This window comes from Podarcis muralis, chromosome 14 (genome assembly GCF_964188315.1).
Source record: "Podarcis muralis chromosome 14, rPodMur119.hap1.1, whole genome shotgun sequence".
Lineage (NCBI taxonomy): Eukaryota > Metazoa > Chordata > Lepidosauria > Squamata > Lacertidae > Podarcis > Podarcis muralis.
The window spans coordinates 21985687-22009790 of NC_135668.1; the positions used below are offsets into that span (position 1 = coordinate 21985687).

Consider the following 24104-nt stretch of genomic DNA (forward strand, 5'->3'; position numbering starts at 1 on the left):
CCCCCCCCAAGAAACTAAACGAACTACCAGTTTTTGGTGCCCAAAACCAGTTCACTCCTTTTGTTCCACCCTGCCAGTCTTGAGGAGAAACAAACCACAAAGCTTGACTCAGTACAGTCAAACTTCGGGTGTTGAATGTAATCCGTTCTGGAAGACTGTTCGACTTCCGAAACATTTGACAACCGAAGCGTGGCTTCCAATTCTTTGCAAGAGCTTCCTGCACTCAAGTGGAAGCTATGTCGGACGCTCAGGTTCCGAAAAACGTTCAAAAACCAGAGGATTTAATTCCAGGTTATTGTCATTCAGAAGCCAAAACATTCGAAAACCTTCGCTCTTTTGGGGGGGGGGCAGTTAGAGATCGCTCAGGGTCCGAAGACTGAGCAGAATCGACCACAAACACCGCTCTTTGGGGGGGCAGTTAGAGATCGCTCAGGGTCCAAAGATTGACCAGAATTGACCACAAACATGATTGACCAGTAGACCGCGATCGACCTGTTGGGCATGCCTGTTCTACAACATCAGCGGGGGGGGGGGGGGTATTTCAGCCTGCGGGCCACATTTCTCTCAATGCAACCTCCTGAGGATCACATGTTAGTGTTGGGTGGAGCCAGAATCAAAAGTGGGCAGAGCAACTGTAAATTTTACCTTTCTGCCATAGACGAGTTTCTACATTCACACCCACACACCCCTCTCCGTCTTCCATACAAGCAAGCAAGAGACATCAACAGAATTCAAGGACAAGCACTTGGGAGACAATGCTGGGCAAATGAGAGGCGTGGTCTGGGGAGAGTTCAAAAAGCCCCCTTTCATCCCCTGGGGCCTGAGGTTCTCCCACTCCCACTTTAGAGGAAATCAACCTTCAAATGCAAACCCAACCGGTGCCAGGGCTTCTGCAATGAATCTTTGATCACCTGGGTTGTTTGAAAGAGAGTCTCCATGCCACGTGCGAGGAGGAACGCTTCTCTGCCAGACCGAACATTGGTGATGTGCTTGAGGCAAAGCAGGAGACCCCTCCGGATGTGGACATAACTGTTGGAAGTATCGTGGTGATGCCAGTCCTGGTACAGCCGGAGCAGTTTATGAATATAGCCTCTGTTCACGGCTCGGCGGCTATTCGACTCTGAAAGCAGAGGACAACAGGTGACTTAGCAGCTGCTGGGAAAGTGCGCAAATGAGGACACAGCTATCATTTACACAAATGCATGCATTTTGTTCCATCCGACATGCTGTTTCTCAGGGCTATTAATATTTGCAGGTGTAAAAGCGATTCTACCAGGAGATTTCTATTTTCCACTGACAATGCATGACCCAAATCAAAATCTGTCTGGTTCCATGCAGACTTCCCTCCCTCATTGTCTTTGTAGTTGTACACTCTAAGCTGAGCTATAAGCACTCGTCTTTTTCCCCTTGGGAAAATGCATCATAGATTTTGTAGCTGTAAAGATGCATAAATTTTGTTAGGTGCCATGTATTTTTTAACTCCAGTGTTTAAATGTCCACTGTATCTTTGCAAAGAAGGAGGATGTGGAGCAAAGCAGAACTGGCCACACCTTTGTCGCCTTATTGTTCACACCCCCGTGATTTCCTGGTCCAGTAGGCACCATTCATCACTGCTGATACAGTAGATGAAAGTTAAACTTATTATACTGCAAGACTGTGCAATGCTTGGTGATAACTTCTGGATGAGAGAGCAATGGTTCTGACAGATGCAAGGCTGATTTTGCTTAAACCCACCCTAATGAAATTATCCATTTCATAAATCTCAAGCAAAGCCCTAACCGACAGCATATCACACAGCCCATGTGTCCCCATATCATTCAATGAGATTGTATCTGGCTCTGGGAATATGTGCTCCCATTGTAAGGGTCTTTTTTTTAATAAAACAAAGGTCAGACTCATCAAAAGCTGTCAGAAGCATGGTAATCAAAGAGACCATTGAGCACACCTTCTTGAATCACAATCATAGGGGCTACGATCATTCAGACTGTCTGGTTTGCGGCTTAAGTGTTTTCAAGTCTACTAAGGCACCAATCCTTTGTGACATTATCACATTGGCCCACAGATACCAATGAAGCCATAAACAAGTGAAAGGACAAGGTTAACACCAGCTCCATTTGTCAGACCAGTCCCAGCTTCAGAGATAACCATCAGCGTGTGTGACATGAATATCTGTGCTAGAAGCAGAGCCTTTCCAACCATCACCCCAAAGCTGTGGAATGAGAAATTTTTCCTCCTTGCTTTTGTTGAAAGAAGAGATCATGGACCTTCCTTTTTTTCCACCTGGTTCTCTCAGTAGGTTGTTGCAGGGACCAGCGAAGGCCTCTTATATAGCTGCTCAGGTTGTCCTCTTATATACCTGCTGGGATTGACAAGGCATCTGACCCTCACCTGAATCTCATAACTCTCTGGACAGGTGATTTGGTCTGCAGCCACAGTGTGGAAATAAAGGAAGAGATTGCCCACCAGATACCAGGCACTCTACTATTTAAAATAGGCCCCAGTGTTTTTGTTACAATCCCCTTCTCAATTAAGTAATCAATTTTAATCTAGAATTTAAATTCTCAAAACTTTCTTATTTGTTAATTCGAGCAAGTAAACTACTGCTCTCACTTCATTACAAACAGTATTTCTACCTGCAACACACTTGAGCAAACCTGCTCCTCTTCCTTTCTCGGATATTTTGTTGCCATTTGCAACTGTATCTGGCTCTAATTAGTTATCATTTAACTCTTTGGGGAAATAATTAGCATTACACATCATGTGCATGGAAGTTGCCGAACCAATTAACCAACAAGAAGGATTACTGTTACTAGCACCAGTTTCCCTCTAACTTAATATTGCTGGATAGTCTTGATGAACTGCAAAAGCATTTTTAGTTTGCTTTCTGTTGCCACCCTGGAACTTTTCTTTATTAGTGCCACTTTGTTTTGTACGATTCCTTGCAAATGAAGGAAAACAACTTTTCTGCTTGTACATGTTCATAATATAATTTTGGTTACTGAGGACAAACAAGATTGTACAAAAACAAGATTGGGCGCAGGCCTGGCCAGGACATAGGTGTCTTGACTGTGACAAAAGTGACCTGAGTGTTTGCTTGATTAACAGCTGTTGGGAACTTCAAGGTCCCTGCTTTCCCTTCTTATGGTCTTTGTACTGGACCTGGAGACTCCAATAGAGAGCATTCCATGTCAAGAAGGAGGGCAAGTGGGCATCGTATCAAGTGACAGAGCAGGAGCTACACAGAGCAGGGCCTTTTCACTGGTGGTGCCCATTGTATGCCTCGCTCTTCCCAGACCTGCTCTCTTTTGGCCTGTATTTTGGAGCTTTATAATTTAGGAAGACTTTGGAAGAACTGGTTGACAAGTCTTATTAGTTGCTGAAGTATGAGCGGATTTTATTTGCTGCTATTCTGTGCTTCTGGTGCACCAGGGTTGACACCAGCATAATAGAGTTGGCCAGGATGCCAGAAGGGATATAATTTATGAGCTTTCTCCATTATCTGCAAAGCAGGGGGTGTTTAGTCAACAGTGCAAAGGCTGGGCTGAAGCACTCCCTGCTGGTTACCTGCTTTCAGCAATAGGGGTCGCTGTTTGGTAGTACCCAATTGGTTAGCTGTCAGATTCTAGAGCTCCCTATTGGTGGCTCTTAGGTAATTCACAAAATACAGAGTCCATTCATAAAACAGTGTTCATTCATAAAGCAGTAACATAAATTTCCATTGCTACATATTGGATGTATATTTCAGCGGTTGAACGTACAAGTTTATGGCCATGCTGTAGTGTAGTGCTTATGTGACTGTGAATAAAAGGTGGCTGGGCTCATTGTTTCAGGGTTTGGGGTGGGGGAGCGGTGACAAAACTGATTTCCAATAAGTGCGCCCCTTTATTTCCATAACAAGTCCTTGGGTCCGTATTCTAAATAGTGACACTAGGGACTTAGAAGGTGCAGGGCTTGTCAGTCCAAACACTGCACAGTTCCATCAGGGCTGACCTTAAGGTAATTGGAGCAATTGGGCGAAATTGGGCCCCGCGTGCCACTCCTAAGGGGGCCCTGCACTAGGGCAATCTTGATGGATTTTATTTATATTTATAAGATTTTGCAGACTTTGGCTGTGAACTGGGGCTCGGGGGGGATTCAAGTTGTGCCCCACTGCTTCAAATTGGGCCCCACTGGCTAGCCCTGAGTCTCATAGTTGCTGGGCCTGAGTTGCCCTACCCTTGCATGATGTCTTGGGTTTGCAATTTTGGGAGAGGGGAGACTGCAGCACTGGGGAGTGGGCAGGCTGGTGAGGCCCCCTAGATTTAGAAGCCCTAGGCTTCAGCCTACATAGCCTATACATAAATCCGGCACTGTGGGAAGGACCTCATAATCCCTGGAGAGGCAGTGCTAGTCAGTGTGGACCATGGGTAGGCAAACTAAGGCCCGAGGGAAGGATCCGGCCCAATCACCTTCTAAATCCGGCCCGTGGATGGTTCGGGAATCAGTGTGTTTTTACATGAATAGAATGTGTGCTTTTATTTAAAATGCATCTCTGGGTTATTTGTGGGGCATAGGATATCATTCATTTTTTTTCAAAATATAGTCCGGTCCCCCACAAGGTCTGAGGGACAATGGACCAGCCCCCTGCTGAAAAAGTTTGCTGACCCCTGGTGTGGACAATACTGAGTTGACTCAGTATAAGACAACTTCCTATCTTTCCTATAAGTTCCACAATGTTTTGACTTGTTTTTCTTGCACATAAAGAGTTATCTGACTCAAAACACACTGGATGATTTGTGGATGACTTTTCTTTAAGATCTTTCTTCTGCCACCTTAGGAACAGTCATTTTCTGCTTTGGGGAACATTTTGGGACTATAATTGCCGGTCTCTTTAAATTGCTCATTGTCGCTGTTGTTGTTTTTTCTCAGAAAGAAGCAGAGCAATCCGCTTTCCAGGGGCCCCTCCTCTTTTTTCCCCTCTCTTTTTTTTGCTTCCCATAACCACCAAGCAAATGCCTGCAAGATCCGCTTCAGCTCGCTAATTTCCTTTAAAAGATGCACAAGTTTCTAATGCTGGTGAATGCTGATAGTCGGCAGTGACAAATATGACCAACATTAGATTAAAATAACTGGCTGATAAACAAATTACTCACTAAAAATAAATATTGGATTAAGGGCTTTGGAGGGTAGCATAGTTATGGTAAGAGTGCCACCATGTGGAGCCAGGAGAATATCGTTTGGAAGGAAAGAGATTGTGGTGGGGGAGGGGAGGCAAGCAGTGACAGCTCAAATTGAACCCTACAGTCTTTGAATTAATGCACCAGTTATTTAAATTGCAATGTTCAGAGCGTGTGTTGTGAGTGTGTGCTTATTTATTTTTAGAGTGACATTTGGCATGTATGTGTTTGTGCACACGTGATCCTATGCACATTAACTTGGAAGTAAGCCCACTGAGTTTAATGGCATTTACTCCCTAGCAAGTGTTCGTAGGATTGCAGCCCTGTTTATTTCATGCATTCCCTATTTCCATAGTGGGTTAAAGCTCCCAAGGCAAACTGCAATATACAAGGGGAGGGATCCAAGTAACACGTCGTGTCAGTGCAAGGATTGACGCTTGCACGGCAGAACTTCCCCTCTTCTCCTCCCACCATGTGCCCCTTGAATCTGTTCTAGAGGCAGATTTGTGAAAGATATGGGGCACAAAGGGAGGAGAGGGAGGAGGTCTATTGTGCAAGCCTAAATCCATCCACAGATGGGACTCTCTGGTTGGATATACTGCCCACATAGTGCAAAACCCCTAACTTTTGTAACAGAAGTAATAGCTCCCAGTTAAGTGTTGGAGGGTTCTTAAGTTGCTCTGCTGTTTTCATAACACTCGGGGTCACTCCTGTCATTAGGCAGAGTGAGGCAGCTGCCTCAGGTGTAAAAAGCTGGGGGGTGGGCAGCAGCAGTGAGGTGCTGGAGAGGTGCATGCCACGTGGCCTGCCTTGCTAAAACATGTCCTAGAGTCATTTTCAGACTTTTGCTTGCCATGTTGGATGATTGGGAGTGGGTGGGGTGGGTGGGTGTGAAATTTACATTCATTGCTTCATCCACATCCAGATTTGCGCTCCACTAGCATGTCTTCCCAGAAGGGAATGTGGCCCTCTAGCTGAAAAGTGTTCCTCACCCCTCCTGTCGAGCAAATGTGTCTCAAGAGAGATGAGAAATTCCCACGTGCACCACTCTGGGCTCTGTTTCAAAACCAAGGATTTGTGACTTCAGTGACTCCTAATGATTAGTCCAAACTGTATTAGCATTTTATACCTTGGGCTGACATGGTACCCTGTATATGTTGCGGACTACAACTCATCCCTGTTGTCCCTGACCATTGGCTGATAGTAACTTGACTCCAACAACATCTGGAGGGCATCATATCTGATCAGATATCATCTACTCAGACTGGCTCTACCTCTCTAAGGTCTCTAAGGTCTCAGCTGTCCAAGATCCTTAAGATGCTAGCGATTGAGCTTTCTGCATGCTAATGTGTTTGCTCTTTTGCTGAGCTGGGACCCACACAACCTAGGAAGATGCTGTTCATTAAGTCACACCAGAAGTCTATCTAAACTGCTACTATCTGCTCTGATGAACAGGACTTCTCCAAGCAGAGATTTTCCTATTAGTGGTGCTCTCAGGGAAGGACTTTTGGGCAAATCCAAACAAAGCGGGGGGGGGGGGTGTTAGCCAAATTTTGAAGTAAGTTTCCATCTCAAGACAGAAGTGGGACCATGCTTTACCTAGTTCAGCCTTTGCCAACCTGGTGCCCTCCAGATGTTTTGGATTGCAACTCCCATCAGTCCCAGCCAGCACTGCCTGAAATTCAACAGTGAGTGGAGCCTGTTTGATCTCAGCTGGGAGGGAAGTCCACAGAACTGAGCCCAGCGTTACTGAATGTACAACTCATGGTGTCTATAACCCATGCATCTACATCTCACTAACAGAGAGTCCTGTAAATCAGGCAAGGATATAAGAAATCATGAGGTATCCCGGACCTAAGTTGTTATGGGCCTTCTAAATTAATAGTAGCAAATGGGCAGCTAGTGCAAGATTTTAAGGACTGGAGTTATGTGCTGGAGGCAGAGGCGGTTTTAGGGTAGCACAACCGGTTCGGCCGCACGTGGCACCACACTGCCAGGGGCACCACAGCAATGCCATGGAATGGAGAGAGAGAGGCAAGGTGCACTGAATTTTAGCATCGCATGGGACACTGCTGAAATTTGAGTGCTACTTCTGGTGGTGCTCTGTCCCTCCCCCCCCACACACACACACAACAGTCTAGCCACAGCATTTTGCACTAGCTGAATTTCTAGGCCAGGCCCAAGGGTAGAATAGTAAAGGGTGACCTAACTATACAACAGCATCCCACCCGAGAACCTGAAATTCAATTGGAAATGCCAGAAATTGAACTTAGGACCTTCTACTTGCAAAGCATGAGCTCTGCCACTGGTCCGCACCAACTCCACATTGTTGCCTCTGTATTTATGCTCAAAGGTACCCTCCTAGCCTTGTGATCTGTTCTCTGCCTCCTTTTGCCCTTTGCTTATTTTTTTTGCCAAGACTCCAAACTCAAACACTAATATTGACTAGCCTTCTGGGTCAAAAACAGTAATGTCAGGTCTTGCTACTGACAATCAAGCTGCAACGCACGCACGCTCGCAAATACCAGAGGGGGAACAAAACCTGACTTGTGGAATTTTCTCCCACGTACAGTGACTCCTGTAGCATATGTCTGACCAGGTGTTGTTGTGTTAATGCTGCATCTCTACTGCTGGTGTTACTACAATACACACCACACAGTGCTATGCCGACGTAATAGATACCACTTCCACTCTGTGCCAGGTGTAGCTGTAGTCATGCCAATATCAGCAGGGACACCACAGAGATTCCAGGCTCAGCTGAGGTCATCAGGAAGAATCAACTGTTCTGTATGTTTGGAGGTCTTCTGGAAGCCCCTCCAAACATACAAAACAGCTGATTCTTCCTGATGAACTCAGCTGTACGTTTGGAGGCCCTACCATTTAAGCAGAGTGAGCCACCTGAAGCAGAGTTTCAGGGCCAGCCCTATCAAGAGACAGAGGAAGTAAGTTTGGGACTAGGACATAAAGCTAAACTGTGCATAATCAAAAAAGAAAGCAAAAGCTTTTGATCTCTTCCTTGTGGTCACATCAGAGGAGGAGAGAGGAGGAAGTGGCTAGGTGTGATGTTTGAATGCAGCCAATACTGCTACTCAAATCTGTTATCTTTGTTTACACACACACCCTCTATAAACAGGTAACAGGTTTCAGGATTGCTCCCTTCCCCAATCTCCAGTGTCTTCTAGAAACCATCTTCTAACAATGTCCTCCCATCAAGACCCATTCCTTCACCATCTTTGGCCATTACAAAACACTGACCAAACACTGGCGTACTGTGCTCAGGCTTTGCTTTTCAGGGGAGCCCAGAGCGAGAATCTCACAACCCTGTTAGAGGACGATTTAAGTGCATCTTTAACCAGAACACCCTTCCTGCTTTTAAATGAGTATAAGACAAGCAGAGTATACACTGCAGAGTAAATGAGAGCATTATACAGCAGGTTCATTGAAGAAAAACAATCCTCCAACAATGTATAACAGTGGGAAATAGGGAGTGGCTCAGATACTGACCCTTGGTGCATGAGACTAAAGGGCTACAAGCACAGGGACATCTTCATTTTAACCGGTGAAATACTGGAGGGTGTGGAATAGCACCCACAGTGGCCAAAGTGAAAGATAAATTGAGAACCTACATCTAAGTGTAATTGACTCCCTCATCAAACCATGCAGAGAGTGGCTTGGCTTGCTTACATGAATAAACTGGAGTTAACCAATGCCTGCCTTCTGCTTCCTCGTCCTTGCTAGATTAACCACACAAGTGATCCCAAACAGTCAGGGATCACACCATGAATGGTCCCTGCTTGGATGGGCCACTGTGGTGTGGCTTCATGTTGATAACACTGAGGGGGAGGGCAACGTAAAAGAATAGGGGAACTTCCCCCCCCCCAAAAAAAAGTTACAAAAATATGACTGGGGAAAGGTGATAATTCTCAGCAACACCATTGGGGGGAAAACCTTTGTACTGTTGTCTCAGCTCTAACTAAGCTTCAGTGATATGAAGGTCCTGGAGATGCCCAGGAAAAAGGGATAGCAAAGGGAAACTCTTCCCTTCCCTTCCCTTCGTTTCAGCTCTGGAGCGGCCTGATCATCTCCCTTATTAAGATTTAATGTCTGAGCCAGAAGGTGTTTCCTCGTTGCAATAATTTGACCTTTAAGTGCCCAGGTTAATGCTAGAGTATTATTTGCAAACGGAGAACATGAACTGCCTCATTTAAGTACAGCTTTCTCTGGATCCAATTTTTCACCAATGCATTCATTCCTAATGCTCATAAAAAACAAGGAGAGAGGGAGAGAGAAGGAGACAGGGGCAACGAGGAAGAGAAGGAGATCATGGGTGAGAGAGAGAGAGAAAGGACAATACTTGCATTGTGATTTATAGTCGGGAAGATTGTCTGCAATGGTAGAGCACTCTTTCTTAATCAAAGCTTTATTAAATTCTGGTAATAAAAGGCTAAGTGTTTTTAGATGGGGAAGAGGCATAATAGGGTATAGCATTCTCTTCACGAACATTCATCCTGAGTGTGCGTGGGCTCATATAAGAGGCCTTTCCATCTGACAGATACTCTAAAGGGTAGATACAAACTGTCGCACATCAGTTCGATCATGATGTTCAAGTTCCCCTACCCCTCGCACCCCCTTGGCCATTTCAGATTGGATCAGAAATGAACAGAAGTATCCCCCCCAAAATATATATATATAATCAGGAAATGCACCGATCCAGATTAACACACCCAAGTCCCATTGGAACTGGTGGGACAAAAGGCAAGGAATCCATGTACAGTGGTACCTCGGGTTACATACACTTCAGGTTACATACGCTTCAGGTTACAGACTCCGCTAACCCAGAAATAATACCTCAGGTAAATAACTTTGCTTCAGGATAAGAACAGAAATCGTACTCCGGCGGCGCAGCAGCAGCAGGAGTCCCCATTAGCTAAAGTGGTGTTTCAGGTTAAGAACAGTTTCAGGTTAAGAACGGACCTCCAGAACAAATTAAGTACTTTACCCGAGGTACCACTGTAGTAGATGGAGCAAGATCCAATTGCAGTTAGAGCCAATGAATTCTAGTTTTGTTCCCAGCCTCCTCCCTGCTGAGTTCTACAAAGGCAACAGACAGACTAAGCTGGAGGAAGCTTACAACCAGAGACATCCTGTGGACTAGCTGTAAGCAAGAAAACAGGGCGGAGTAGGCAGGGAGGCTGATTGAGGTTGGCTGGGCAGTGCAACGCTTCTCCTAATGGACCAGCCTTCACTGCCAGGTCCTTAAATCCCTCCAACTTCCTCTTATCCGCTGCAATGTGTCCTTGACATTGGGGGGTGCTGCCCCCCACCCAGCCCACATCTGATAGTTAAGTCTTTATTGACAAAGAAGCACACACAGCAGCTCTCGCAGTGCTCCAGATACACAGACACAAACACTTCTAGACTCTAGGCAGCTGTCCTGCCCTGAAAAGCAGTTGCAGCAACAGGGGCACCACACACATACACCCAGCTTGTGTATCTGACGGGGGGGCACACACATGTAACCTGAGGCTCTGCCTACAAGGAAGCAATCACTGCACTTCCCTCTTCAAGCCCTTCCAGGAGACAGAGGGTGGGGGTGGCAGGCAGTCTACTTGCCCATCTCTTCCCTGAACACTCTTCCTCCTCTGCTACATCCAGCATCCCTCCCTCCCTCTCGGCCTGCTCTGTCCCTTCCTCCTGCTGCTGCCCTGGGTCCTGCCACACAGCAGCTCACCGGGGTCTCTCAGGCAAGGGTCTTCCCCAGTCCTGCCTGGAGATGCCAGAAATCGAATCTGGGACCCTCTCCATGCAAGGCTCTAACCCCAAGCCAAGGGCTCTCCCCTATGGTCACTGCCAGTCAGAGTAGACATCACTGGGATAACAATGGCATGTCTCAGGAGAAGGCAGCTTCACAAACATCAGAGCAGTTAAGATATTAATCTTGCCATTTTAGAAACGGCACCCCGGGGGGCATTTTTCCCTCTTACTGCTTTTGTAAGTTATGCATTTCAAGGCACAGTAAATAAGGTAGGACATGACCTAAATATCACATGCAGCCTCCTCTCTTTTCGCTGTATTAGTCCTCTGTGCCCTGTTTGCAGTTTCAGACAAGCAGTACTGATTAGGATGAAGGAGGAAAGAGGATATATCTTTGGGGAAACAGGAACATTTCTACCTACATAGACAGTGCAGGAAAGGGGAGGGGTGGGGTGGAATTCAGCGAGGAGGTGGAAAAGCTTACTTGATTTCAACAAAGCTGCCAGAGCTTCAACTGCTGCCCTAGGGAAAGAAAAGAAAAAGAAGGGAAATATCATTTTCTTCCATAATTTCTGTAACCTTTGGCTTCATAATCTCTCCTGCGGTTCCCCCAGCTACTGCAAACTGAGCAGAAGAGCTCTGTGGAAAAACCATCACACTTCCATCATCTTGCACCAGCTTGCAAGGCCTTATCCTTTGCGTTTGGCTCAGTTCTACAATTAGCCTTCTAGCCTTGCATTAGCGTTACACTGATCTGGAGTGACCAGTCAGTACAAACAGCTACCCAGTGCGTCGTGAGGAATTAGGCGGAATGCTTTTCTTGCACGACTCCTCCAGATCTCGCTCTCTTTTGCTGTCTAGGAAGCTCCCTGTGACCAAGTCAGACCAATGGGTCCATCTGGCTGAGCACCAGATACATAGGCCAGCCATTGCTCTCCAGGATTCTGTGCAGGAATCTCTCCTAGCCCTATAACAAAATGCCAGGGGTTCAACCTAAGACCTTCTGCATGCAAAACAGATTCTCTGCCCCTGAGCTGTGCCCCTTCCCCCAATCTCTCAGTGCTGGGAGAAACTGGCTCTGGATTTCAGTGAACTTCCTGGTGCCTAAGCCATGACTGACCACAAAATAGTTCCAGGAAGTACATTCTAGGATTCTAGCCAGGAACTTGTCAGTGGTTTTCTAAACCAGTTGCACATCAGCACCGCAAACATAGATATAGAGATAGAGATAGAGATAGAGATAGAGATAGAGATAGAGATAGAGATAGAGATAGAGATAGAGATAGAGATAGAGATAGAGATAGAGATATATGTGTCAGGGACTGGGCAGAGGAGGAGTGGTGAAGACCACCTCCCCAGCCTGATCCTTCCAGAGAAAAAGAAGAAGACAGTTCAGAATTACAACAGGGGTTTGAGGGAGATAACAGCTCATGGCAGATGGTGGGGAAAGCTGGGAAATAATGGGAGAGGAGGAAGAATAAGCAGCAGAGAAGAAGAAGAAGAAGAAGAGTTTGGATTTGATATCCCGCTTTATCACTACCCGAAGGAGTCTCAAAGCGGCTAACATTCTCCTTTCCCTTCCTCCCCCATAACAAACACTCTGTGAGGTGAGTGGGGCTGAGAGACTTCAAAGAAGTGTGACTGGCCCAAGGTCACCCAGCGGCTGCATGTGGAGGAGCGGGGAAGCGAACCCAGTTCACCAGATTACGAGTCTATCGCTCTTAACCACTACACCACACTGGCCACAGAGGGCGACAGCTGATGGACACAGTGTCTTTAGAAAGCATTCCCCCTCTCCCAGGCATTGAAAGTAGGAGAGCAAAGAACTCAGAGGCAGAGGGAACTTCTCAGCACCCGTAGTGATGACGCATGAAGGGAGAGAGGGAGGGGCTGGAGACTCACTCGGGGCAACGACATTATTTCAAGAGGATGCATTTCCAAGCCTCTCTCTGTTAATATTGAATAAAAAGCAGTTGGTAAGGACTTTTCCTTGTCTTATGCATTCCTGGCAACGTACCATAGGAGGCTGGATCCTCTGCCACTTGACAATATGCATCTTGTATATCTTGATTTTTACCTTTTTGTTCTATTACTGTTCTTATATTGGGGTTTTAATGTTTCTTTTTATTTTATTTCTGTTATCTTTGGGATAAAAATGCCTCAAGTAAATGTAATAAACACATTAGCATAAGAACTATTATTAATATTGTAAAATATCATTAGTGGTACTGAAAGCTGCTGGGTGGCCCATCAGGATCAAGGCAGCCAAACTGCCCCTGCAAAGCACATCTCACAGAAGAGGTGTTCACACAGTTACAAGTTATGGCAGCTCCTGTGTGCTCCTGTCACTGTGCTTTTTAAGCTGGGTTCACATAGCATTAGCCACAATCCATCTGCATCCTGTAAGTAAGTAAGTCAGTAAGTAAGTTCCTAGCCTCGCATGCTAACCATTTAACCACACAGCTCCACCGTATACATAACATCTATTCCCCCATTGAACTTCAAAGATGGAGGACTGGTACTTCCAGTCAGACGTCAGACGGAAAAGTGCCGAAATGCCATTGTTGGGGCAGCTAGCAAAGCAGCTGAAAAGTCAACAAGTTTCTGGAGCATAATGTTGCTGCTTTGTTTGCCGGCTTCTGGGAAGTTCTATGTGTCCACAGCATGCCACATACTGGCATCTTCAAAGCCCCACATGCCCGCTGCGTTGTTTCACCGAAATCACTATATAAACAAAGCCTCCGATAAATCGCATTAGCTTTCTCACCAAGCCAATTATCAAGCTGCAGTTGGAAATAAATATTTTATTGCCATTCAGCTGCCATTTATCGCGTATTCAGCTCGGCAGCCAAGCAGAGGCGAGATTGCGGGGCAGAGAAGCCCACTAGCACCCGCTGTTCCAAGGCTGGCCTTCTTCCTTGTTTACAATGCAATCCCACCCCCCTCCCCGCAAAATGAATCAATTGGAGTCCAGAAAAAGCTTTGCAAACAAGCAACAAATCACCATGTAAAAGCCAGCTGGGCTGATGCTTCAGTGCACTGATTGAAAACTAGGGCAGTGATCAGAGCCGCAGAACAGGAAGAAGAAGGAGAAAAAATTATAATGGCCAGGTGGTTACCGAGTGGTGGCCAGTGAGACACCAGCCAGTTTTGTGTATCAGAATGCCACCTGATGGAATGGGAATGAGCAGGCTGTGCCAGGAACACGGCAGTATTTCTTTGCTGCATCTCCTTCTGTGTGCACCTGTATATCTGTGCACAAATCAGAAGTGATGCATAAATGACAACAGGGTTTTAACAAGGAAGATGGGGAACATCTGCCCTGTGCCGAATCAGACACACGGTCCATCTAGCTCGGCATTGTCTACACAGACTGGAAGTGTCTCCCTCTGGTGAAAACCATACATCCTGCAGAAAGGCTAATTCATATTAGGAAGCTGCCTTTCACCCTCTAGCCAGTGGCCCACCTAACAGTTCTGTCTACTCTGCCTGACAGTGGCCCTCCAGGGTTTCACAGGAGTCTTTCCGAGGCCTCCTTAGACATCTTGAAGATGGCACCTGGGACCTTCTGCGTACAAAGCAGATGTTTTGCCACAGAGCTTCAACCCTTCACGCTAAGAAGCTGCCAGAAAGTCAGACCCTTGGTCCATGTAGCTGATGACACTTACTGGAGGTGGCTCTCCAGGGTTCCAGGCAAGGGTTTCTCCCTGATGAGAGATGCTGGAGGTTGAACCTGGGATCTTCTGCTTGGGAAGTAGATGCTCTGCCACTGAGCTATCTCACTTCCCAGGATGTAAGGAGGGATGACTCTTCCCATTCTCCCTTCTCTCCCCCACCACACCCACAGAAGGATTATGATTGTGATAATCATGGTATGGCCAGTGAAATTCTCAAAGGGATGGTAGATGCAAGCATGCTCACAGGTGAGTCTGGTTGGCCACTGTGGGAACAGGGTGCTGGGTTGGATGGCCCATTGGCCTCATCCAACAGCCAGGATCTTCTTATGTTCTCTGCCACCTGAATGGAGACCCGCAGAGAGGCTGTGGACCTCTAGTGCCTGAGATGCAAGGTCAGTCTCAGAAGAGCAGGTGTATCCTGCCCATTAAAAAAAAAAAAAAAGCCCCATCAATGGGTTGAGGCTGAGTTCATCCTAGGAACATGTGAGCATGGTCCATCTAGCTCAGTTTTGTCAACACTGACTGGCAGTGAAAAAATTCTGCACCCTTGCTTGGGTTCCAAGGCTCCAATCCTTGGTCTCCAGGCTCTGGATCTGACCCTCTAGCAACACTAACACGGGAAAGACCAGTCCTTACTTAGCCCCTGCATTTCATGTATGTTACAGCCTTGTTGGGTTGCCAGACTTCCATGGCTAACCTGAAGTCTCCAGGTTTGCCTCCCTCCCTTCAGATGGCAGGTGGTGGGTTTGAATCTCCAGTTGAGAGATGATGATGATGATATGATTTAAAAAAATTATTAAGCATGCAGCTTGCAAGCTATAGCCCAGTGGGAACACTTAAACCTATCTGGCCGGAAGCAAGTAGGCTAGATTAAGTGTTCCCTGCCCAGGCTCCTGAAACAGATGAGAAGAAATGGTCCCCTCACTTCGGCTGGACCTGAGAACATCCTCTGTAACTAAGCTGTCTATCTTACTTTCCAGTAAGTGATGTGAGGTCTGGGATGCTCCTGACTGTGCAACAGGAGTGATGCAGTAGAGCAGTAAAGCGAGAGGGGGACACTGTGTCATAGATATGGCAAGTTGACAAATTCACTGCTACATACGGAGAAAGTGAGAGCAGGAGATGGGTGGTTTTTGTGAACATGGTCACCTGGTATCATCATAAGGCAAAGCAATGTTCTTTCCTCCAGCATCAGAGGGAGATAATGAGATGAAGAAGGAGAGAGAAGCGAGGATCTGGATAGAGGTGGGGGGCAATAACCAACAGTAAAACTGCATGGGGGGGGGGGAGAGAGAGAGAGAGAGAGAGAGAGAGAGAGAGAGAGAGAGAGAGAGAACTACAGAGAAACTGAAAAGGCTCCGAAGCTGTGAGCATATGCTGCAGCAGAACTCTTGACATTGTACCCAGTGGAAAACCTGATAATTGTCTCAAGAAAAGATGGGAAATACACAGACAAAGCTCCATTCCAAAAACCCAGACCTTCGCCAAGGAGATTCTGATGAATCCCTGTAACAAAGAGCCAAGTTTCACTCTTTTAAATCTGCCTCAAAGAGAGGGATGGAGGGAAAGAAGATAGATGATAGATTAGATCAGGCTTCCTCAACTTCAGCCCTCCAGATGTTTTGAGACTACAATTCCCATCATCCCTAACTACTGGTCCTGCTAGCTAGGGATCAGGGGAGTTGTAGGCCAAAAACATCTGGAGAGCCAAGGTTGAGGAAGCCTGGATTAGATGATAGATAGATAAATAGATAGATAGATGATAGAGATGATAGATGATAGATAGATAGATGATAGATGATAGATAGATGATAGATAGATGATAGATGATAGATAGATGATAGATAGATGATAGATAGATAGATAGATGATAGATAGATAGATAGATAGATAGATAGATAGATAGATAGATAGATAGAGATAGATAGATGATAGATAGATAGATGATAGATAGATAGATAGATAGATAGATAGATAGATAGATAGATAGATAGATAGATGATAGATAGATAGATAGATAGATGATAGATAGATAGATGATAGATAGATAGATAGATAGATAGATAGATAGATAGATGATAGATATAGATAGATAGATGATAGATGATAGATAGATAGATAGATGATAGATAGATAGATAGATAGATGATAGATGATAGATAGATAGATTAGATAGATAGATAGATAGATAGATGATAGATAGATAGATAGATAGATAGATAGAGAGATAGATGATAGATAGATAGATAGATAGATAGATAGATAGATAGATAGATAGATGATAGATAGATAGATAGATGATAGATAGATAGATAGATAGATGATAGATGATAGATAGATGATAAATGATAGATAGATACCATCTTCCTGGGGAAACTATGTAAAAATAACATTGTTAGGATGGATCAGTCTTTTTCTGGACCATAATTCCATTCATAAATCTTTTTTATCCTGTGTCTGCATTAATCTGTGGGTTGTTGTTGTTTTTTTAAAAAACAACTATGTATGAAGTTTTATACTTATATACATATTTTATCAGAAAATTCCATTTCATGTATATCTTATCTCAATGTGCATAATGTGCATATTTCTAAGCATATTTTACTCTGAAATATGCCACTTTGTTTTCCATATCTTGGTATGCTTTTGAACTAAGGATTGCAAAATCTGGAGAATTCATGCTCTGGTCCTTTTACACTATTAGTCGAAGAGGTGGAGATCTGGTCAGTTCACCGAAAGATGCCGACCAAACAAAATTCTCCTCCATCTCTAGAACTTCAGTGTAAAAAAAGGAGGCTTGCAGAGCTTCTAAGAGGTAAATTAGTCAAGCAGAACTTTAACTGGTTTAATCACTGAGACCATTCATTTTATTGATGGGGATGCAAAGCAAAGCCACATTTGCTTATTAGGGGGAGGAGTTACCAGTTCTCTGGTGTGCTGCTACAATACTGAATGCAAAAGGAAATCTTAACCATCGCTGTTAGCTTTTTCAATTTCTTATGAGATAAGTTGCTATTTAACTTGCACATTATGGAGAATGGGCTCCTAGATGACTGCGGCAGAAGGCAGTTCAGACTGCAGGCACAAAGGACCATATTTTTCAGAGCTTCTCCACTTAAATGCCTTCCTGTGTGTACTTAAACAGCACATCAGAGTGAAAAGTTTGCAGTAATTTTCACCAGGATGCGCCACTATGCCATATACAAATGACATTTTAATGTGGGTCCCCCCCCACCGCCGCATTCCTCTTATGAATTCCTTCCCCTGAAACATCCCAAAGCGATTGAGAACTAAAGGCAATTTCAGATCCAGTGCCGATATAGATTGAGATAAGATTCACCACTGTAAAGGCTTGTGGGGAAGGGGAGGGTTTCAATAGGCATTGCAAAGAGAATAGAGGTGGCGTCAGTCTGATATGTAAGGGAGAGCATTTTAAAGGGTATGTTCCAAGTCACATGGTATGGAATGGGCCTTCTGACGAGATGGTATGCAGCTGCAGAAGTCTCCATTCTGCAGAACTCAAGTGATTGGTTGGGTCTATGAGATAATCTTCTGCAGTTACAGCACCCCCCGACTACAGACCTACACCCTCAGGGGGAGTACAACCCTGACCAAAGCACACAATTGACCAATTATCTGGACTCAGGGTCAAGGGAACACCTAGTTGGGCATGTCATTGCTAGCACCTTGCTCACGTCATCAGGCCACATCACTGAAACTGATCATGTGATGTCACAGGAAATGCTGGAAATAGAAACCTATACAGTGGTACCTTGGAAGCCGAATGCCTTGGCTCCTGAACAAATTGGCTCCTGAATGATCAAAACCCGGAAGTGAGTGTTCCGGTTTTCAAACATTTTTCAGAAGCCAAAAGTGGGGCTTCCACGGTTTCTGATTGGCTGCAGGACACTCCTGTGGCCAATCAGAAGCCATGCTTTGGTTTTCGAACGGTTTCAGGAGTCGAATGCACTCCCAGAACACATTCTGTTCAAAAACCAAGGTACAACTGTATTGTATATTAAAAATATATATATAACCCACACTCCAGGTTATGCATGCACATGTCAGCAGCAGAAATATGAAGTTACACAGCTCAGAAAGTTCCGCCACTCTTGCTGCATGAATAAGCTAAAACTAATAAATCTAAGGAACCTACATGGGAATATGGGAAACTGCATTATACCAAGTCAGACCATTAATCCAGTATTGCCTATTATAATAATTGACAGTGGCTCTACAATGTTGGTGCTGACCTTTAAAGCCCTAAATGGCCTCGGTCCAGTATATCTGAAGGAGTGTCTCCACCCCCATCTATCTACCCAGACTGAGGTCCAGCGCCGAGGGCCTTCTGGTGGTTCCCTCACTGCGAGAAGCCAAGTTACAGGGAACCAGGCAGAGGACCTTCTCAGTAGTGGCGCCCTCCCTGTGTAACGCCCTCCCACCAGATGTCAAAGAGAACAACAACTACCAGACTTTTAGAAGACATCTGAAGGCAGCCCTGTTTAGAGAAGCGTTTAATGTTTGATGCATTACTGTATTTTAATATTTTGTTGGAAGCCACCCAGAGTGGCTGGGGAAGCCCAGCCAGATGGGCGGGGTATAAATGATGATAATGATGATGATAGCAAAACTTTTCCATCTCCACCTGCAGATGCCGCAGATTGAACCTGAGGCTTTCTGCATGTAAAGGAGATGCTCTACCACTGAGCTATGGCTCCTCCCATGTGTCCACATGGTCTCTCTTCGCTTTTCAATCCTCACTTATAAGTAGCAGTTAAACCACAGTTTCCCAATTTGGATGCCATAATAAACTGTTGTTTTATAAGCCAGGACAGAAGGACCAAATCTAGGCATGTGGAAAGGGGGATGGGTGGAAGAGGAGGGAGCAAAGAGACACCCAGCTCATTCATGGGCTTGTGGCTGGACCATCCCAATACCTCAGACAAAGCTTGGGTGCCATGCAGATGTGAGTTTTTTAAAAACCAGGTCTGTGACTGTATAATGAAATTTGTATTTGCTGCATTGGTATTTCGAATTATTTGTTGCATTTGTTTTTCAAATTGTTTGGTTAGGAGCCAGATGACTACTCTGCTGCAAATTATTTAGCAGCTTGACAGTGCTGTTTAAAATGCATAATCATATGAGATGCTTTATAATCAAAAAGCCTTAGAGCTAGAGAAAGGGACAAAACCTATAGCGATCTGGCTGCCGAGCCAACTGCTCCGAACAACCAAGGCCTCTGAAGCACCTCCAAAACCAGCAGGTTGGACAGGGAACAAGCAAACAGATTGAAAAATGCTTCTTGCACATTCAATGTGTGCAAACTATGGACATAAGCAAGGAGGAAGCTCTTCATTGTTCTCTGTGCCAAATGAAAATGAGATTATCTAACAAGACTGGACAAGCACAAAGATGCGATAATAAAGGAAAACAATCTTTTATCTTGATACGGCCAAACCCAGGGGCCCATCAAACTTCACAAAATCCCTCTGCACAAACACACTTTTGTGTAGAAATTAAGCAGGTATGAGGCCGCATTTTGATGGTTTCATGCAGGCAGGATTTGCCATAGCTAGCTACAAGGGAAAACATAGGTGTACACAAACACTGTGTGATTTTCATGCTGAGTTCAGCATGAAAATGTGTCCCGTGTGGAATTTTGCAAGATTTCTAACAGCCCCTTAGATTTGGGCTCACAAACACAATACAAAGAAACAAAGGATGAGATTGTGACTCCGCCACCCTGGGGCCCTCCAGCTGGCTGGGGCCAATGGGGATTGTAGTCCAAAAAAATAAAATTGCTTTCCCCCACCCCAATTAATTCTCCTTTTGCTTGCAGTGGAAGAAAGTGGCTTACCTTGGGGAGGCAAATTGAGAGTAGCCAGGCAATCTGCCTCTGCAGCTACTAGTGTGAGTGAACAGTGGAAGGCAGAAGAGCCGTAGCACCATGACAGAAGAATTGTTTTGCATGCAAAAAGTCCCAGGTTCAACCCCTAGCATCTCCAGGTAGGTCTTGGAAATACTCCTGCAAATAATACCAATGGGATCCCCAACCCTTAAGCACTAGGCCATCACAGTTAAGTGTGGGTGAAGGCAAAGCTTTTGTGTTAGGTGAGCATTTGATGTTAATGGACCGTGAGGAAGCACACCACAAAACTGTGAGTGTTTCTGGCTCTTCCCTGGGAATCATCATCCCTCCCTTTGTTCCTGTGCTTTGTGCTGCATCCCAGCTGTGGCTCAAGCCCAGGGTTTCCCAAACTTGGGTCTCCAGCTGTTTTTGAACTACAGTCCCCATCTTCCTTGACCACTGGTCCTGCTCGCTGGGGGTGATGGGAGTTGTAGTCCAAAAAGAGCTGGAGGCCCAAGTTTGGGAAACCCTGCTCTAGCCTGATTGGACAGTCAAGGAAATCAACAGTTTAAAATATACACTATAACAGGGCTGTCCAACAGGACGATCGCGATCTACCAGTTGATCGTGGGATCCTCCCCCCCCCCCAAGCACCAAAAAAAAAAAGTTGGACAGCCCTGCACTATAAGATAAAATTGCAGATTAGAATACATGTCAGCTTTATATGTCAAGGTAAAGGTAAAGGGACCCCTAACCATTAGGTCCAGTCTTGGCCGACCCTGGGGTTGCAGCGCTCATCTCGCTTTATTGGCTGAGGGAGCCGACGTACAGCTTCCAGGTCACGTGGCCAGCATGACTAAGCCACTTCTGGCGAACCAGAGCAGCACATGGAAACTCCTTTTACCTTCCTGCTGGAGCGGTACCTATTTATCTACTTGTACTTTGACATGCTTTTGAACTGCTAGGTTGGCAGGAGCAGGGACCGAGCAATGGGAGCTCACCCTGTTGCGGGGATTCGAACCGCCGACCTTCTGATCGGCAAGTCCTAGGCTCAGTGGTTTAACCCACAGCGCCACCTGCTTCAAGGCAAGCTTATCTAAATAGAAGGGTTTTTAGAAGGTGCTGAAAAGAATACAATGGGCAGGGAGTTTCAGAGTTTAGGAGCTGCCATACTATAAGATTGATTTGTTACAAATGCAGAAGTATAGCTACACATAATGGTCTGCACATTCATCCTAGAGGTGCAGATTGAGTCAATCCAGACTGGAATTTGCAAAGATCGAACTCCTCATGTCTCCCTCCCCACCCCCCTGCCCTAACCTACTATATGCAGGTCACTGAACCCTTCGCCTCCTACAAGCCTCTGCCTCTCCCAACTGCTGCATGTTATAAGGCACTCTGGAGATAAAAGATGCTACCATCAAAAGAGAACCCAATACAGAGTGTTCTCAGACTGTAACGATGTATGGGAGATAAGAAGAGTGCTCATTTTTAGACTTATCTGCAAGGAGATAAAATGCAGCAAAACTAATTTGAAAACGCCGAATGATTGGGGAGGGCTGGGGTGGAAAAAACTAGAAAAATGTAAAGACCAACTTATAGCAAGATAAGGGGGAAATTGCAGGATATGTTCATCCCAACCCTGGCCATGGGGATGAAATGTATGTCAGTGGAGAGGATCTGCTAGAAGAGAGCAATGGGGAACATAATATCAGACAATGAGCCCACTGGTTCAGGCCAAAGGTCCATCTTGTCAAGCATCCTATTTTCACAGTGTCCAGGTAAAGGGACCCCTGACCATTAGGTCCAGTTGTGACCGACTCTGGGGTTGTGGCGCTCATCTTGCTTTATTGGCCGAGAGAGCCGGTGTACAGCTTCCGGGTCATGTGGCCAGCATGACAAAGCCGCTTCTGGAGAACCAGAGCAGTGCATGGAAACTCCGTTTACCTTCCCGCCAGAGCGGTACCTATTTATCTACTTGCATTTTGACGTGCTTTTGAACTGCTAGGTTGGCAGGAGCAGGGACCGGGCAACGGGAACTCACCCCGTCACAGGGATTCGAACCGCCGACCTTCTGATCAGCAAGTCCTAGGCTCTGTGGTTTAACCCACAGCACCACCCGCGTCCCTTTTCACAGTGTCCAAGCAGGTGCCAATTGGACTGGGCCAACGCACCCATGAGGCAAGGTAAGGCAACCGCCTCAGGTGGCAAGGTCCTCCAGGGGCAGCAGATCGTGATGTCAACCTTTCTTCCTTCCTTCCCTTGTTCCTGGCGTAGATTTTCCCTGATGTCCTTCTTCCCTGGTGGGGAGGGGGGATGCCATTTTGGTGGGTCATTTGAGGGGGGGCAAATACAGGGATGGGAATCCTATGGCTCTCCAGATGTGGCTGGACTCCAACTCCAATCATCCATGGGCCGAGTTGATGGGAGCTGGGGTCCAGAAACTACATCTGCAGGGCTGTAGGGACCCACCCCTCACTTAATAATTTTATAAATAAATGAATAAATGCTTCCACCTATTTTGGGGGGTGGGGGGTTTACATTCTGTGTCAAAAAATCTTACAGTTGCTTCCATTCCAGGCAGCATCTTTAAGTGCTGCTTTTCCTCAGTGTTGTGCAGAAATTGACCCACTGATTTATAATAATAATAATAATAATAATAATAATAATAATAATAATAATAATAATTTATTTATACCCCGCCCATCTGGCTGGGCCTCCCCAGCCACTCTGGGTGGCTTCCATAGAAACCAAAAATACAGTAAAATATCACACGTTAAAAACTTCCCTGAACATGGCTGCCTTAAGATGTCTTCTGAATGTCAGGTAGTTGTTTATCGCTTTGACATCTGCTGGAAGGGCGTTCCACAGGGCGGGTGCCACTACCAAGAAGGCCCTCTGCCTGGTTCCCTGTAGCTTTGCTTCTCACAATGAGGGAACCGCCAGAAGGCCCTCGGCGCTGGACCTCAGCGTCCGGGCAGAATGATGGGGTGGAGACGCTCCTTCAGGTATACTGGACCGAGGCCGTTGAGGGCTTCAAAGGTCAGCACCAACACTTTGAATTGTGCTCGGAAACGTACTGGGAGCCAATGTAGGTCTTTCAAGACCGGTGTTATATGGTCTCGGCGGCCGCCCCCAGTCACCAGTCTATTGAAAGATTTTTTTTCCTGTGAAAGGGGCTTACATTTTTTCCACCTCAATCTTGGGACACCTGAGTATTTCTTTAGAATTTCAGTGGGTGCAGGATTCAGCTCATCATTACAATGTGGATGAGTGGCGTGTGCATGCATGTGTGTTTCTTTCCACTGAATATTTCTCAAGCTCTCTGCAGCCTCCCTAGCTGCCTGCACTTCCTGATCTGAAAAAGCCCCATGGAAGGAGCTGCCTCGTGATGTCTTCCCCTGGGCTATCACGGAAGGCACCCAGGAAGGCTGCAGAGTGCAGAACCCTGGTGAGATGATCTATGGAATGAAAGAACAGACACTCACAAATACCCCCCCCCCCGGCTGCTTGAAAAGTAAGGTAAGCAGGACAACTCCCCTGTACAGTACTCCACCCATGAGAATTTCACCCAATTTCTCTCTCCCCTTTGATTTCTTTTTGAAGTGCCATTTTCTGTTCTCCTAAGTGATGAAGAATGGTCAGGAGAAATGGCAGGAGAAATTTTTG

At 45.8% G+C, this 24104-nt stretch overlaps 1 protein-coding gene across 1 annotated transcript in view; it reads right to left on the bottom strand.

Moving 5' to 3' along the window:
* The window catches only part of AGBL1 (AGBL carboxypeptidase 1), a 401756-nt gene that overhangs the window by 326944 nt on the left and 50708 nt on the right, over positions 1-24104 (bottom strand). The window contains exons 6-7 of the mRNA XM_028706413.2: positions 11395-11432; positions 912-1120 (exon numbers count right to left, since the gene is read on the bottom strand). Of these exons, the coding sequence (XP_028562246.2) occupies positions 912-1120; positions 11395-11432 (247 nt within the window). The remainder of the gene's footprint in view (positions 1-911; positions 1121-11394; positions 11433-24104) is intronic.